The sequence below is a fragment of the Lepus europaeus genome, chromosome 8 (assembly GCF_033115175.1).
Source record: "Lepus europaeus isolate LE1 chromosome 8, mLepTim1.pri, whole genome shotgun sequence".
Taxonomy (NCBI): Eukaryota; Metazoa; Chordata; class Mammalia; order Lagomorpha; family Leporidae; genus Lepus; species Lepus europaeus.
The window spans coordinates 11,074,355-11,089,346 of NC_084834.1; the positions used below are offsets into that span (position 1 = coordinate 11,074,355).

General features: G+C 42.4%; 2 protein-coding genes across 3 annotated transcripts in view; one reads left to right on the forward strand and one right to left on the reverse strand.

The window, feature by feature from the left end:
* LOC133765207 (annexin A10-like) overlaps positions 1–11,203 on the forward strand; it is a 61,407-nt gene extending 50,204 nt beyond the window's left edge. Inside the window, exons 11-14 of the mRNA XM_062198871.1 lie at positions 3,361–3,456; positions 6,025–6,083; positions 8,682–8,804; positions 10,966–11,203. Of these exons, the coding sequence (XP_062054855.1) occupies positions 3,361–3,456; positions 6,025–6,083; positions 8,682–8,804; positions 10,966–11,034 (347 nt within the window). The 3' untranslated portion in view covers positions 11,035–11,203. The remainder of the gene's footprint in view (positions 1–3,360; positions 3,457–6,024; positions 6,084–8,681; positions 8,805–10,965) is intronic.
* A 2,114-nt stretch (positions 11,204–13,317) lies between these two features.
* The window catches only part of LOC133765832 (probable ATP-dependent RNA helicase DDX60), a 74,286-nt gene continuing 72,611 nt past the window's right edge, over positions 13,318–14,992 (reverse strand). For both annotated transcript variants that reach the window (XM_062199370.1, XM_062199371.1), the window contains 2 exons: positions 14,125–14,187; positions 13,318–14,027 (listed from right to left, as the gene is read on the reverse strand). In XM_062199370.1, the coding sequence (XP_062055354.1) occupies positions 13,925–14,027; positions 14,125–14,187 (166 nt within the window). In that variant the 3' untranslated portion in view covers positions 13,318–13,924. The remainder of the gene's footprint in view (positions 14,028–14,124; positions 14,188–14,992) is intronic.

Sequence of the window (14,992 nt, forward strand, 5' to 3'; positions counted from 1 at the left end):
TTTTTTTCAAATTAATTAATTTTCTATGCCATTTCCATTTTAACACCAGGTTTTTTTTTTTTTCATTTCCAATTCTCTTTATATACAGAAGATCACTTCAGTATATAATTAGCAAAGACCTCATCAGTCTGCGCCCACACAGAAACACAAAGTATAAAAATACTGTTTCAGTACCAGTCATAGCATCACTTGGCTTTAGACGACACATTAGGGACAGATCCCGCATGGGGTGTAAGTACACAGTGACTCCTGTTGCTGACTTAACAATTTGACACTCCTGTTCATGGCGTCAGTAATCTCCCTAGGCTCTAGTCATGAGTTGTCAGGGCTATGGAAGCCTTTAGAGTTCGCTGACTTTGGTCTTATTCCGATAGGGTCATAGTCAAAGTGGAGGTTCTCTCCTCCCTTCGGAGAAGGGTACCTCCTTCTTTGATGGCCCCATTCTTTCCACTGGGATCTCACTCACAGAGATCTTTCATTTAGGTCTTTTTTTTTTTTCCATGATATCTTGGCTTTCCATGCCTGCTATACTCTCATGGGCTCTTCAGCCAGATCTGAATGCCTTGAGGGCTGATTCTGAGGCCGGAGTGTTGTTTAGGACATCTGCCATCCTATGAGTCTGCTGTGTATCCCACTTCCCATGTTGGATCTTTCTCTCCCTTTTTGATTCTATCAGTTAGTATTAGCAGATACTTGTCTTGTTTGTGTGATCTCTTTGACTCTTAGACCTATCAGAGCTATCAATTGTGAGCTGAAATTGATCACTTGGACTAGTGCGATGGCATTGGTACATGCCATCTTGATGGAATTGTGTTGGAATCCCCTGCACATTTCTAACTCCACCATTTGCGGCCAGTCCGATTGAGCATGTTCCAAATTGTTCATCTCCAAACAAATATAACTTTTTTAAAAAGCAAGTAGCTAAGTAGTAAAAAAAAAAAAAAAAAAAAAAAAAAGTGCAACAAAGGAAAGTCCGCTTACTTCAAAGCTACTTATTTTGAATCCTGTTGGTATGGATTTGCTTCACCTCAGGACATTACTAGGGAATAAAGTTTTCTCTATACTTTTATTTTTTGTGTTTACTAAATTGCATAAACTTACAAATACTGAACCTTTTAAAATTGATATCTGTTTTTTGATGAAGAACTTACTCCAAAAATTAGCTATTTCCTGTCAGTTACACTGTATGTTTCCTTGAAAACTGGCTGATGAGCATGGTTCAGCGAGCCCGTGACAGCCAGGGTCACTGCTCCTGACACAATCTGTGTGGCAGCGGGGGTGTCTCAGTGGCCTCAGAAGGACGCTCACATTAGTCTGACTTTCCCCAAATGTCAGTGCCTTGTTCCCTTACTTAGAAACAAAAGCATCAACTTTGTAAGTTGACCTCAGAGAAGCTGAGAGTAGAATCCAGAGGCTGGGGAGAGAAGGCAGGGGGGAGGCTGGGAAAAGGCTGGCTAACAGGTGCTTAAGTTACACTGGATAGGAGCAGGCAGCTCTGAATTCTCCTGCCCAATAGGGCAAATACAGATAAGATAACGACCTTTGTATTTTTCTCAAAATCAGCTGGAAGAAAGGATTTTGAATGTTTTCACCATGATAAGTGTTTGAGGAGATAGAGATATTTACCCTGATTTGAACACCATGAACCATCACATGGTACCACTTAAACATGTACAGTACTTACATATGTTTTTAAAATGTTAAAAGTGGAAAAATATTTTTGGGTTTTTTCTACATAAAGCACCAAAGTCTATAAGAGTTTGAGAGATCTACTCCCTACTACTCTATATGTTAATTAGAAATCATAGTAGAAAGATACTTCCTCACTTCCAATTTGCTGTAAGAATGAATGAAAACTGAAAGTTTCCTGTGTTAAAGCCAGGTAAGTAAGTTGTTGAAATAGGAAGCTTAATTTAGCAAAATTGGCTGAGTAAACTCCACCCTATGCCCCTAATAGAGATCTCATAGTCTTCATAAAACTCCTCATAGATTGTGTTTTAAGATTTACTTATTTATTTGAAAGGCAGAATTATAGAGAGAGAGGTAGAGATACAAAAAGAGAGAGCTTCCGTTCACTGGTTCACTCCCTAAATGGCCACAATGGTCAGGACTGGACCAGGCCAAAGCCAGGGGCCAGGAGCTTCTTCCAGGTCTCCGAAGTGGGTGGCAAAGGCCTAAGCACTTGGGCTACCTTTCACTGTTTTCCCAGATGCATTAGCAGTGGGACAGTGGAAGTGGAGCAGCCAGGTCTGATTGATGCCCACAGGGGATGGCAGCATCACAGGCAGTAGCTTTACCTGCTACACTACAACGCCAGCCCACATAGATTCTTTTTTAACATATTATCTTTTACTTGATAGGCATAGAGACAGATAACTCCCATCCATTGGTTCACTCCCCAAATATCCTCAATGACTAGACCAAGGTCAGAGTGGGGAGCCGGTAACTCAATCCAGGTCTCCCAACTTGAGTGGCAGGAACCCAATTACATGAGCCATCACCTGCTGCCTCCCAGAGTTTTTATTATCAGGAAGCTGGTATTGGGAGTAGAGCTGTGAATCAACCCCAGGCACTCTGATTTGGGATGAGACATGGCATCTTAACTGCTAGGCTGAACACCTGCACCTCTTCCTAGACTGTATGATCACAATTTAATCATCACTCAAAGAATTTTTTTAAAGACTTATTTACTTATTTGAAAGGCAGAGTTACACAGAGAGAGGAGAGGTAGAGAGAGAGGTCTTCCATCTGATGGTTCACTCCCCAGTTGGCCGAATGGCTGGAGCTGCACTGATCTGAAGCCAGGAGCCAGGAGCTTCTTGCAGGTCTCCCACATGGGTGCAGGGGCCCAAGGACTTGGGCCATCTTCTACTGCTTTCCCAGGCCACAGCAGAGAGCTGGATCAGAGGAGGAGCAGCCGGGACTAGAACTGGTGCCCATATGGGATGCTGGTGCTTCAGACCAGGGTGTTAACTCACTGCGCCACAGCGCCGGCCCGACTCAAAGAATTTTAACACTTATTTATTCTAATATCTAAGCTCTAGAAGAAGTTTGCTATTGATCTAAGTACGGCTGAGTGTATGTCCTAAACAAAAGGCCCATAAATAACAGCTAGACATGTGCCTCCTGTCGATGTAAATCAGCAGTGAGTCCCCAGGAAGTAGTGATCGAGAAGTAGCGATCATTCCCCAGAAGAGAATAGTAGCTCTTTGAAGTCCAAGATCTTTGCTGATTCCACTTACACAACCAATAGCAGTACTGTCCATTGCTTTACATAAAATGTTCACCTTCATTATGTACAGTAATTAGCAATTGTTATGCTACAAAAAAACTCCTTTGAATTCTACCAATTTGTTGAAGTTTTCCAGGAATTTCAAAATATCTCTGGGCAAGACATAGTAGATGCCATCAATGATTGTTACGACGGATACTTCCAGCAGCTGCTGGTTGCCATTGGTGAGTGAGCATAAATATGAGGTTCAGCAGACCTGTGTGTGCCAGAGTGAATTACAGGTGCATGAGTGAGCTCTTGCCTGGCCTGGGTGTTCTCCACTGAATAATTATTTAAAGGAGATATAAACCCTACATAGAGAAAGGACATCAGGAGACAGAATGTACTATACGGCCAAGCTGATGACTTTACTGAAGAACTGAGTGCTCTTCCCAACATCTGTGTCAACTTTCTGACTAACAAACACAGCATTCTCGGATGCTGTCTCTCAGGAATGGTTCACACACTGTTAAATCCATGTCACATTTTCTGATTCCTGATCCCTTGTTCAAGAGCAGATCAAGGCCAGCCACGTGGCTTCTTTTCCTCCAAGAAGAAAAGGGGTTTTAGTTTTTTGTTTGGGTTGGTAGGGAGGTGGAGAAGAGTTGGTCACCTTCTCCAAAAAGTTTAAGAGTAAATCCAAAAAAAAAAAAAAAAAGAGTAAATCCTACCTAAAAGAGATTTACTGAGTTGTTATTTAGTCGTGATTTCTGCACACTTCCCTCTGCTTCCTAGGTAGAAAAACACTACCTTCCACAGAGAGAAACAGTGGTAGTTATCTACAAAATCAACCATAAGTCACCCTTGCTTTTCTTGTCCTGGGTTGTGACTTGACAGCATATAGTTCAATGACTATAAAAGACAGGTCATTGTGAAATATCCCCATAGTAGGTACGCAGGAATTACTTGGATATGAGCAAAATCAATGAGCATTTTGATTTTCTATGCATAGAATAGCATATACCTGCATGAACATGGAGCAGAGTGAGAATAGTATTCTCCTAGTTTATCTAGTAAAGGCGTTTTAATTTAAGTTTCTATGAAAATGGTCTTGTGGAGTTTACAAAACCCCTGAAAGAGTATATGACTGCTTACATCTTTGTATTTTTCTGACAATAAGGTACATATGTTCTAGAAAATTCTCAACAAAATCTAGTAACCATACATCACATCAAAACCCCGCCATTTACAAACAAGGCCAAAGGAGGTTAAGTGACTTTTCCAAAGTCTATCAGCTAACGAGCGACAAAGTTACAAGGAGAGCTCACGTCATCTGAACCTTGCCAGCATTCTTTCCAATGTAGATCATTGGCACAAAGCACAGACATGAGAGAGGCCGCAGTGGGTATCAGAAACACCATAAAACATCTTAACTTGAGTCATTAACTCACTCAGTGAACACTACTGACCTTTGATGTAGGCACTGCAGATGGAAGAGGAAAGCATCAACAGAAACAGCGAAAGTCCTCGTCCTTCAAGGAGCTCACATTCCAGAAGGGACTCAAGGGCGATTACTGAGTTCACTGTTCAGGAGAGGAAGGAAGATGTGGGTTCACAACCTAAAGCAATTACTTGAACGACAGAAAAAATGTTGTTGAGATGCTCTTATTCTACAGTTATTCTATGTCATAACCTCTCACACATTAATCACTCAGTCACGGGTTCATCCACTTACTCTGTTGAGTGCTACAGTCATCAACTGGATTCCATCCAGGATAGTTGTTGACCAAGGCTCTAGGCTGTTCTAATGCTATGGCAGTTTTGAGTGGGTGACTCCTAAAACTGGCCTAGACTAGTTATGGCCCTTACACGTTCTGCTTAAGTGACTTCAGATCTATCCACAAATCTATCAGGGACTAAAGGTAGCATTTGGGAAGATGAACGAACTGCATGGGGGCTATGTCTTGGTGAATCCCACATTAGCAAAGCTTCAGTAACAATGCTGATAAACTGGGCCTTTTGGAAGCCCTACTTAGTTCCTTTTCAAAGATGACAAACTGCTTTACCAGGAACCAACAGAGTTTCAAGAGCAAGATAGAGATTAAATGAAATTCTGAATGAATCATTACAACATTGCTGCTTCATATGTTTTCTAAGAGTTGTGGTGTATCAGTCTAAATGACAATCAGAGAATAGAGTCTCCAAAGAGTAAAGAAAGACATGTATTTGACAATGACAGAGCATTGTGAAGGGGATATGAGTGTTTTAGTAAACTATGGGAGGGTTCAAGGAGGTCTAGGCAAAGGGAAGAAAGGAAGAAATTTATGCAAGGACTTGGATACAAAGTTCTTTATTCTTGGAGACCCAAGGCAGGAGTTGACATGAGTTCATTGCTGTTGGTTCATTGCTGGACAAGTGTTCTCTCTAGGGCATCTTGTCTGAATAGTTGCAATCTTAAACAGTGTTCAAGATCAGCCTTGTTCCTGAAATCGGTAGATACCTGCAGGTCTGAGTAGTGCTAAGCATGGAGTGCTTGTAGAAGAGAAAGAATCACTTTGGGGATCTTGACAAAGTTGTTATCCCAGACAGGCAGACATGAGCCATTCCTGCATTACTTCCCAGCCCTAATTCTGTCTAGAGATGACAAGAATGATCTCATCTTGGTGTCATAAACTGCCACAAGTGTGATCATTACTCTATGTGTTGAAATCACCATTCAACACGAGGATTGTAACAGCAAGAAAAAAGCATCTCATTGTTTCTCAAACGTTGTCACACCCAGCACTCCTCCTTTTCATTCTGATTTCTCCTAGTGCTCTGTGTTCGAGATAAACCAGCCTACTTTGCTTATCGACTGCACGGTGCCATCCATGTACGTAAGACCCACACGTTTTCAAAATTTCTTCAGAAATGGAATCTGTTTTCTCCAATAGCTATTTTTATCTCGATTATTTAAATATTGATTTCCATTCTTGAACTTGTATGTAAACAGGTAAAAAAAAATATATGTCCAAGTGGGGAAAAAAATCATGTTATGCAACAGAAATAAGACTCATCAAAGAAAAGTAGTGCTCTGCTCTCTGTATAGATTTAGGTACCTAAGAAGTGTGGTTCTTTGTGGTCCTTGTCCCCCATGTCCTTTGGAGTCTCAGCAGCCACAGAGACTGGCAAATTCAAATGCTTTTTATTTCCAAAGACCCCACATCATCTTACGCAAACACAAAATATGTGGCACCAAGAAGAACATGTCAAAAAATTACACTCTTGGCAAGGAATTGCTACTTTCCTGAAGTTTAAAAACACAAATAATGCCAATGGTTATTTTTAAACATGAGGTGTTGTTTTCCAAATATACTTAAAGAAATGGCTAGACAGTGATAAATTCTAAGCTATTTACAATTGAGATTGTTTTCACATTTTATTATGACAATCACATTCTTTGGAGCATTTGTGTTTAGGGAAACAAACAGGTACACCAGATAATATGAGGGGACTTCAAAAAGTTCATGGAAATGGATTTAAAAGATAAATTTGTTTTGGTGCCCAAATTTTGAAATCCATGCATTTATGCAGTCTTTAAGAATATAAAATTCAGGCCGGCGCCGTGGCTTAACAGGCTAATCCTCCACCTTGTGGCGCCAGCACACCGGGTTCTAGTTCTGGTTGGGGCGCCAGATTCTATCCCGGTTGCCCCTCTTCCAGGCCAGCTCTCTGCTATGGCCTGGGAAGGCAGTGGAGGATGGCCCAAGTCCTTGGGCCCTCCAGGATAAGCACCTGACTCCTGGCTTCAGATCAGCATGATGTGCAGGCCGCAGCGGCCATTGGAGGGTGAACCAACGGCAAAAAGGAAGACCTTTCTCTCTGTCTCTCTCTCTCACTATCCACTCTGCTTGTCAAAAAAAAAAAAAAAGAATATAAAATTCATACTATAAAAACAAAACTACACATAAATTTTAAACATTTTTGCACCAAAATAAACTTAATTTTTAATTCAATTTTTCCATAAACTTTCTGAAGCCCTCTTGTGTACACTTTATCCATAATGTGCGTGAAATATATTTGAAGATTGCATATGCATCTGTGTGTGTGCCTGTGTGTAGAGAAAGAGAGAAAACCTTGAAAACTTAAAAAAAATTTAATGACACAGTAATTTTAGTAGTTTTATCTTCAAAGTAAATTTTACACACCAACTTCTTAAATGCAGCCAGCATGCCAAGAAAATACTTATAGTCAAGGGTACTTTATTATGCATCTTCTGAGTTGAGTATTTATTTACGCACAAGAACCCAAGTAAGTTCCAGTTATAGAAAGGAAGTAACCCTTCCAAGGAGAAAAGATTGATTTGATTAAAGTTGTATTTGAAGTAGAGCAGCGTGTTGGGCAAAGCTATGGGATGATTCATCAAGTCTTTGCTCCAAAGAGCTAACCACTGCAACAACAGAGAAAGCTTCACTAGTCAATGACCATGGAAAATCATCTAAGTTACCCTGATCCCACTGATGCCTAAATTCAGAGCTACTTATTCTAAGTATCCTTTATGTCCATATGTTGTATGGGAACAAGGAAGGTGTGTGTGTGCTCACAAATGGTTGGGGGGGGGGCTGCATAGTCAGGTAATCAAATGTCTGATATATGAGGACCTCAGATGCCAAATATTTGTCAAGAAGACCATTTCCCCATTCACACACCGAAGCATCTTTCTGTGTTCTCCCCAGGGCACTCTAAGTTAATGACCTACAATCTACATTTGGGAATTTGGTTGGATCATTCATTTAATCACCTCAAATTGTGAGATCTATTATCCCAATTATCAAAAATTGCATTATGCTTGCTGGCCACTAGAGATCACCATTCCCCCATTTGAAAAGAGTTGGAACCGTTTGTCAAGCAGTATTATATCTGTGAGAAGTACGTGGCCATTGATCTTGTATTCTGGGGTATTCAAATCAGAAAGTACTTCAAGTACCTGGGGCTCTTATTTTTACAATTTTTCAACAATCACCAGATTACAGAATGACAATGTAATTGCTGTCTTATATCCATGCTCTACTAATAAAGGTTAGAATCCCTCCTCCCCAGGATATTTACCTAGAAAGAATGCATAATGAGATTTGCCATTTACAGCATGAAATGTGACAGAGACAATATGAAGGTTGGCTAGGATGGAAAAGGGAGAAACTACTGCAGAGTCGGGGAGAAAGGACAGGGGTCAGAGTCAAGGCCATGATCCAGGGCAGGCGAGATGTCAGGTGGAACAGAGTAACTCACCCTAAGTGTGCTTGAAGTGGGCAGAAGTCACAGAGGCAGCTCTCGGGGTCAGGCTGAGCACCATGGGATGGGACAGCAGTGCCTGCATTTGAGGACTAGGAGAACAGCAATCGCTCCAGCCAAGGGCTCAATCTCTTTTGGACTGATTGATGCTCAAGTACGATTTCCTCAACCCACCTCCCCCCTCTTCTGTATCTTTCAGGACTTTGGTTTCCATAATAAAACCGTAATCAGGATCCTCATTGCTAGAAGTGAAATAGACTTGATGACCATAAGAACACGGTACAAAGAGAGATACGGGAAATCCCTGTTTCATGATATCAGAGTAAGTCTCCTACGTGTAATTAATGTGACCCCCTTCTCATCGTTTCTGAAACTGTGATAAATGCTTTAATTTGAATACTTTCTTGGTAGAGTCCTAATAGGGGCAATCTGGGTTACTACTCGAGCAACTACTACTGTTGCCTTTGAGTACAACAGGTGCAGCCGCAGACAGCCCCTTCACCTGAATTGACAGAGCTGACTCCTCTTAGTCTTAAGGTAAATCACAGATGTAACCAAATAAAACATCCATGCCCTAGAATTGCACCTTATGAGCTAAATTCTCAAGTGTGATCAGGATGAGGAAAAACACATTTTTGCAGCAAGATCATATTAATGGTGAAGAGATTCTAAAACCAGTCCAGCTGGGCTCTCACAAGCCGTGGAAAGCAAGCAGCCAGCCAGACGCTATCAACTGGCCACTGTGAAGTTTGGCACTACTGGTTGTAGAACACGCTACACATCAGAAGGAAACAAGTCAGCTCTTCATCCCAATACCTCTAACCTCTACTGTGGGTTTTGATAAAGCTATCAGAATATGTAAGATCAGCTATGTAATTTTTAGGACCCAGTGAAAAATAAACACTCCTTGGCCTCTTGTTCAAATTAATTCTAAAGATGCTGGCAGTGGGGCACTGAGAACATGTCATAGTTTGCATTTGCACAGAGCTAAGGGCAGTATCCTTGTTCATGTGTTTTCAATGGAAATTTTCAACTGCTAGAAACAGTTCTTTAGTTTATTGGAAGAGTGATCCAGAATCAATTCAGCAACCCAAAGACCCAGAGATCATAAATCCAGAAGACTTTGCAGGCCCTTTGCACCCCAAGTGGACTCCAAGAAGTTGGTGGAGCAGTTAAGGGAATCCAATTCCTTTATCTTTGCTAAAGCTCTCCTTACATCCACCTCTAAAACCTCCGAAACCTTCAACTCGCTTGGGACGCTAAACATTTCCCATGGAGCAATGCAGGTCAGAACTCCTTCTCTACATGAATGGCTAGGTCTTAGCTGCTTAGCATAATGAGTCTCAGCCACCTCAGAGTCTGCTAAGAGTTCACATACTTAGTGCAACTTCAGGATGCATTCAAAGCAGTGAGTGAGAATTGCATGACAACACTGTGCAAGAGAACAGTAATACGATAGCTAATTTTCTCAAAGATAAATTTTTATCATATTTATTTATTACTATCATTGATTAGAGAAATTTAGAAACTACAGAAGACCATAAAAAGTAAAATAAAAACTGCACTAATTCTCCACGGCAGAATAAAATTTTGTTGTAGGTGCTGCTATGGTCTGAATGTTGGAGGACCCCACAAAGTTCAGATGGGGAAATCCTAGTCTCCTAATCCTCTGTATGGGATTAATGTCTTCATAGAAGGGGGTGAGGGAGCCCCCTGTCCCCTTCACCACATGAGGTTAGAGTGAGAAGGCAGCTGTCCATATGAGCACGGATCCTGGGTAGACACCAGATCTGCCAGCAACTTGATCTTGGCCATCCCAGCACCCAGATCCAAGAGAAATAAGTTCTTGTCATTTATAAGATCCCAGTTTGATGGTATTTTGTTATAGCAACCCGAATAGATGGCTGCTTTGGGTTATCTTTTAAAAATAAATAACTAGTGATATGTCTTGTTAATGAAAGGAATATTTCTACTGAATCATGGTATCCCACTCTATAAACTGTAACATACATAAGCTACCTCACATGATTTTACACCACTTTTCAGTTTTTCACTATTATACATAGCATAACTAATAATAATTTCAAATCTATCTCCTGAGATAGGATTACTGCATTCATGAATATGAGCATTTTTAAATCTTTGGAGATGTAGCAACAATTTTCCCCAGGCTCCACCCTCATCTATACTAATAATAATGTAAGACAGCTCTTTCTACAGCTGAGGAGATTGAATTCTACTGCAGTCATTGTTGCTCTAAGCAGACGTCAATCAACGCACTGTCACCCACACACTGCTGACTATCCCCACAGCATTATGTTTCAATGGCTTTCACTGGGAACCATTCTCAGAAACATTAAATCTTTAGATGAAAAAAAAAAGTGAATAATTTTGGGAAGGCTAATTTTGCACTTCAGAAACACTGTGTTTCTCTGACAATTTTATTTCATATACGTTGTATTTTTTTTTTCTTTCCTTTTCAGCACTTTGCTTCAGGGCACTATAAGAAGGCACTGCTGGCCATCTGTGCTGGTGACACGGAGGACTGCTGACATGGAGGGGAGGACGGGGAGCACCGGGCACTCTTCACAGACACATCAGAGCAGAGTGTGACACATGAGTTGTCACTCACACCACCACCAAACTACAAGATCAGATTTTCTCTTCTGTCTTTAAAATTATTCCAAAATCTATGAATGAAAATCTATGATCAAGGATTTGCACCTGTTATTTAATCATCAAAGAATTAATTTGTACATTATGGAATAATAACAATATTGCCATGGAATAGGGTTTTTTGGTTTTTCTTCAAGACTTAATCATTTGAAAGGCAGAGTTACAGAGAGGGAGAGATAGAGAATGAAAGAGATCCTCCATCTGGTGGTTCACTACCCAAATGGCCACAAGCAGCCAGGAACCCAGAACTCCATCCAAGTCTCCCATGTGGGAACAAGGACCCAAGCACTTGAACCATCTTTGTCTGCTTTCCCAGGCATACTGGCAGGAAACTGGATCAGAGGTAGAGCAGCTGGGTGTTCTTATGGGATGCTAATGTCACAGGTGGCAGCTTAATCCACTGTACCGGCCCCAGAGTGGGTTTTATTTAAATGAGAATTATCTGTACCCCACGACAAGGAATCTACTCAAGACCATCCTTAGTGCATTTTTGGACAGCAAGGAAAATGCATTGTGTGATCATGCTCTTTAGAGGAATTTTCAAACTGCTGTAAAAATACAATAAAGCTCAAGTGAACTCCTATGGCAGTCTTTAAAATAAAATGCATATAAAGCAGCAAAATGCAGCCAGACATACGCATATCAAGTTCACCAGAGACTTAGATGTCCTAATAAGATATGCATATTTGACAACACTCTATTAAACACAACTTATCTCTAGCTAATTTTTATTTTGAGAAGCAGAGAAAGTGACAGGCTGAGACCTCCCATCTATGACAAAAACCAAGAGACAGGAACCAAATTTGGTTCTCCCATGTGAATGGCAGAGATCTAACTACTTAAGCAATCGCCAACCACCCACACCCCCACCACCAAGGGTCCACATTAGCAGGAAGCTGGAATCAGGAGCCAGAGCCAGGCACTGAACAAAAGCACTACCATGTGAGACACAGGCTTTTGTTCTTTTAAAGATGTATTTATTTATTTGGAAGTCAGAGTTATACAGAGAAAGGAGAGGCAGAGAGAGAGAGGGAAGGAGAGGTCTTCCATCCGCTGGTTCACTCCCCAATTGGCCACAATAGCCGGAGCTGCGCTGATCCAAAGCCAGGAGCCAGGAGCTTTTTCCAGGTCTCCACGCAGGTACAGGCACCCAAGGACCTGAGCCATCTTCCACGGCTTTCCCAGGCCATAGCAGAGAGCTGGATTGGAAGTGGAGTAGCCAGAACTTGAACCAGTGTCCATATGGGATGCTGGCACTGCAGGCAGCAGCTTTACCTGCTATGCCACAGCACCAGGCATCTTAACCACCAAGTGTTATGCCAATCAGTTGCCCAAGCAATGTGAGGAAATCCATTGCTCCACGTTTTTGTCTTCACTTCTTCAGATGGCATCAAAGATTTCAGGGTACTCTCGAATGCTTTGTGCCATCAGTAAAGCCCGATTCCCTCTGTATCCCACAATTCAGCAGGTCAGCAACACACTCAGCTCAGATTTAGGAGAGAACACAAGCTGATGCTACAGTCCAGCCAGGAAGGAAAGCAGAGGCAAGGACAGGTGAGTTTAGCTCAGAAGACTCCCGGGCTCAGCCAGAGCAGACAACACACCAGGGCAGTAGGGAGCAGTGGTGGGTGAGGCTGAGCAAGGCGATCCAGCCAGATGGCCTGGTGAGGGTTCTACCTGTGTTTATCCCACATGGGACTTTTTCAACAGCATATGGTCCAGTCCCTGTGTGTTTGCTCCTGCTGGTCTTGGGGAGGATGGGGGAACGTACCCAGAGCCTCAGTGTCTGATAGGAGGAATGAAATGGAGCACTCACATTACAGGACTTGGGTACAACATGAACTCTCAACAATCATTAGATCAATAATTGGAACAATAATTAGTCAATGTCAAGATTCCAACTCCCTTCTAAGGGCTAGGTTATCACATAATTTTAAATCAAGCTTGACTTCTAGTTTTAAAGTCTCATGATCTGAACATTTCAAGGCCAAAATAGTAATTGCATACATCTATCAAATTCTCACACTGCATCCCACAAGTAAGTACAATTAAAATAATTTGAAAATAGTAACTGTTTGAGCTATTTAGCATATATATTACTTTTGCATACTAAAATTCTCATAGAAGGAAAATGTTAGTTTCTGTTGAGAATTCAGGTGTTTAAAAAAAAAACTTTCTTTGCAATGATGTCTTTCAATAATTATGCAACCTATACTTTAGCTAGGCAGCGTATTTTACTTCTAGAAAGAATCAGCTGTGGGAGAGTGAGGTGAACAGTGGCTCAGGGAACATCCTGGGCTGACATTACAAGTCACAGTTGATGTGTGCAAGGACAGCTGCTCGGGGACAAGCATCTGAGATGTCACTGGGGAGCTGTTTAAGGAGAGGCCACTCAGCGGGGCTTAGTCTGAGCGTGGGCCACGGTTCAGGACCCCTGTGAGGAGGGAAGAATCCTGAGTAAAGTTGGAGCAGGTCAAGGTCAAGCAGGAGCAGGTCAAGGTAACTGCTATTACGTCCAGATTGCTTAGGGAAGAAAACACATCAGCTGGCTTTATTTGGGAGACATGAATGGGAATTTGGAGGGAGAATCAAGCATTGGCACAGGGAAGCGAGGGAATGCTGGGTGTCTTATCAGAGTCTTATGGGAAAGGGTGGTTCCTGCACAGCCATCTGCAAGCCTGCTTCCTGAAGCGCTAAGGCGCAGGGAGTTCTTAGCCGTCTTCATCTTCCAGGAAGGTCCCAGGGCCCGGTTTAACACAGACGGCGTCATCTTCGTTTCCAAAGTTTCTTACTGAAGGCATCACTCAGTTGTTGAAGTGCTAACACAACATTGTCATCCTCATCACCGCACAGCTCACTTAGTGAAATTCTGTGTAAAAACACACAGTGTTTATTAGCACTGTGATCCACGCCTAGAGACGTTTAACTGGTTCTATGGGCTTCCAACACTGAGAAGTGTACGGTACCTGATGGACTGAATGGTCAGTGTGAAGTCTCTGATTAAGTGAAAAGCATCGCCCATGTTCAACCTACAGATAAACAAGAGTAAAATGACACGTGAAGGAATGAAGTGGGCTCTGGTGTGCTCCCCCCTGAAGCAGGGGGAGTAATCCACAGACGCTGCACTGTCGACCTGTCCAGAGACACGGTCAACGCAGCTCTGGGAGCGCTGCAGTCTCTGGCTTGCCCCCGGCAGGGCCAGTGCTTTGCTTCTGAGTTCAGCTCCAGGTAGCCTGGTAAACAGGCTCATCATTTGGCTAAAAAAAGAGACACAACTTTCCTGCTCTCATATATTAGCGCATTGATATTACCAGAATTAATATTACAGTGTCCAGCATGGGAGAGTCAGTGAGAGACAGAGTGGGCTGCTGTAAGGACACATCCCCTAGCAAAAGCATAAAATAGAGAGAGAGCAGGCAAAAACCATCAGTCAGCTTTATCAAACTCTGGGAAACAAAGGCTTAACTCTGAATCAAGAAAAAGGCGGGAAAACTGTGACATCTTCACTTCCCCTCCTCTGTCCTCCCCTTGAGCTCAGGGGCACTGCTGAAGACAGCAGCCCGTGCTCGCTGCGTGGGCCCTTGTTCTCCAGTCGCGGGGGCAGCGGAGCCGCCCTGTCAGTTCTGAGCTGTCCAGGGGCCGCCTGAAGGAGGGTGAGGCACTTGTCCTTGCAGAGCCTGATCTGGCACTCAGTGAGAGAGGAGCAGCAGGCACTCCTTGAGAACACGGCAAGGCAATCTAACAACCTGCTGCGTCTGTCTGGTTCCGTTTTTGATCTTTGTCTTAAATTGACTCCCTTCTTGCACTGTTCCTAGAGACCTGCGAGAGGTGAAA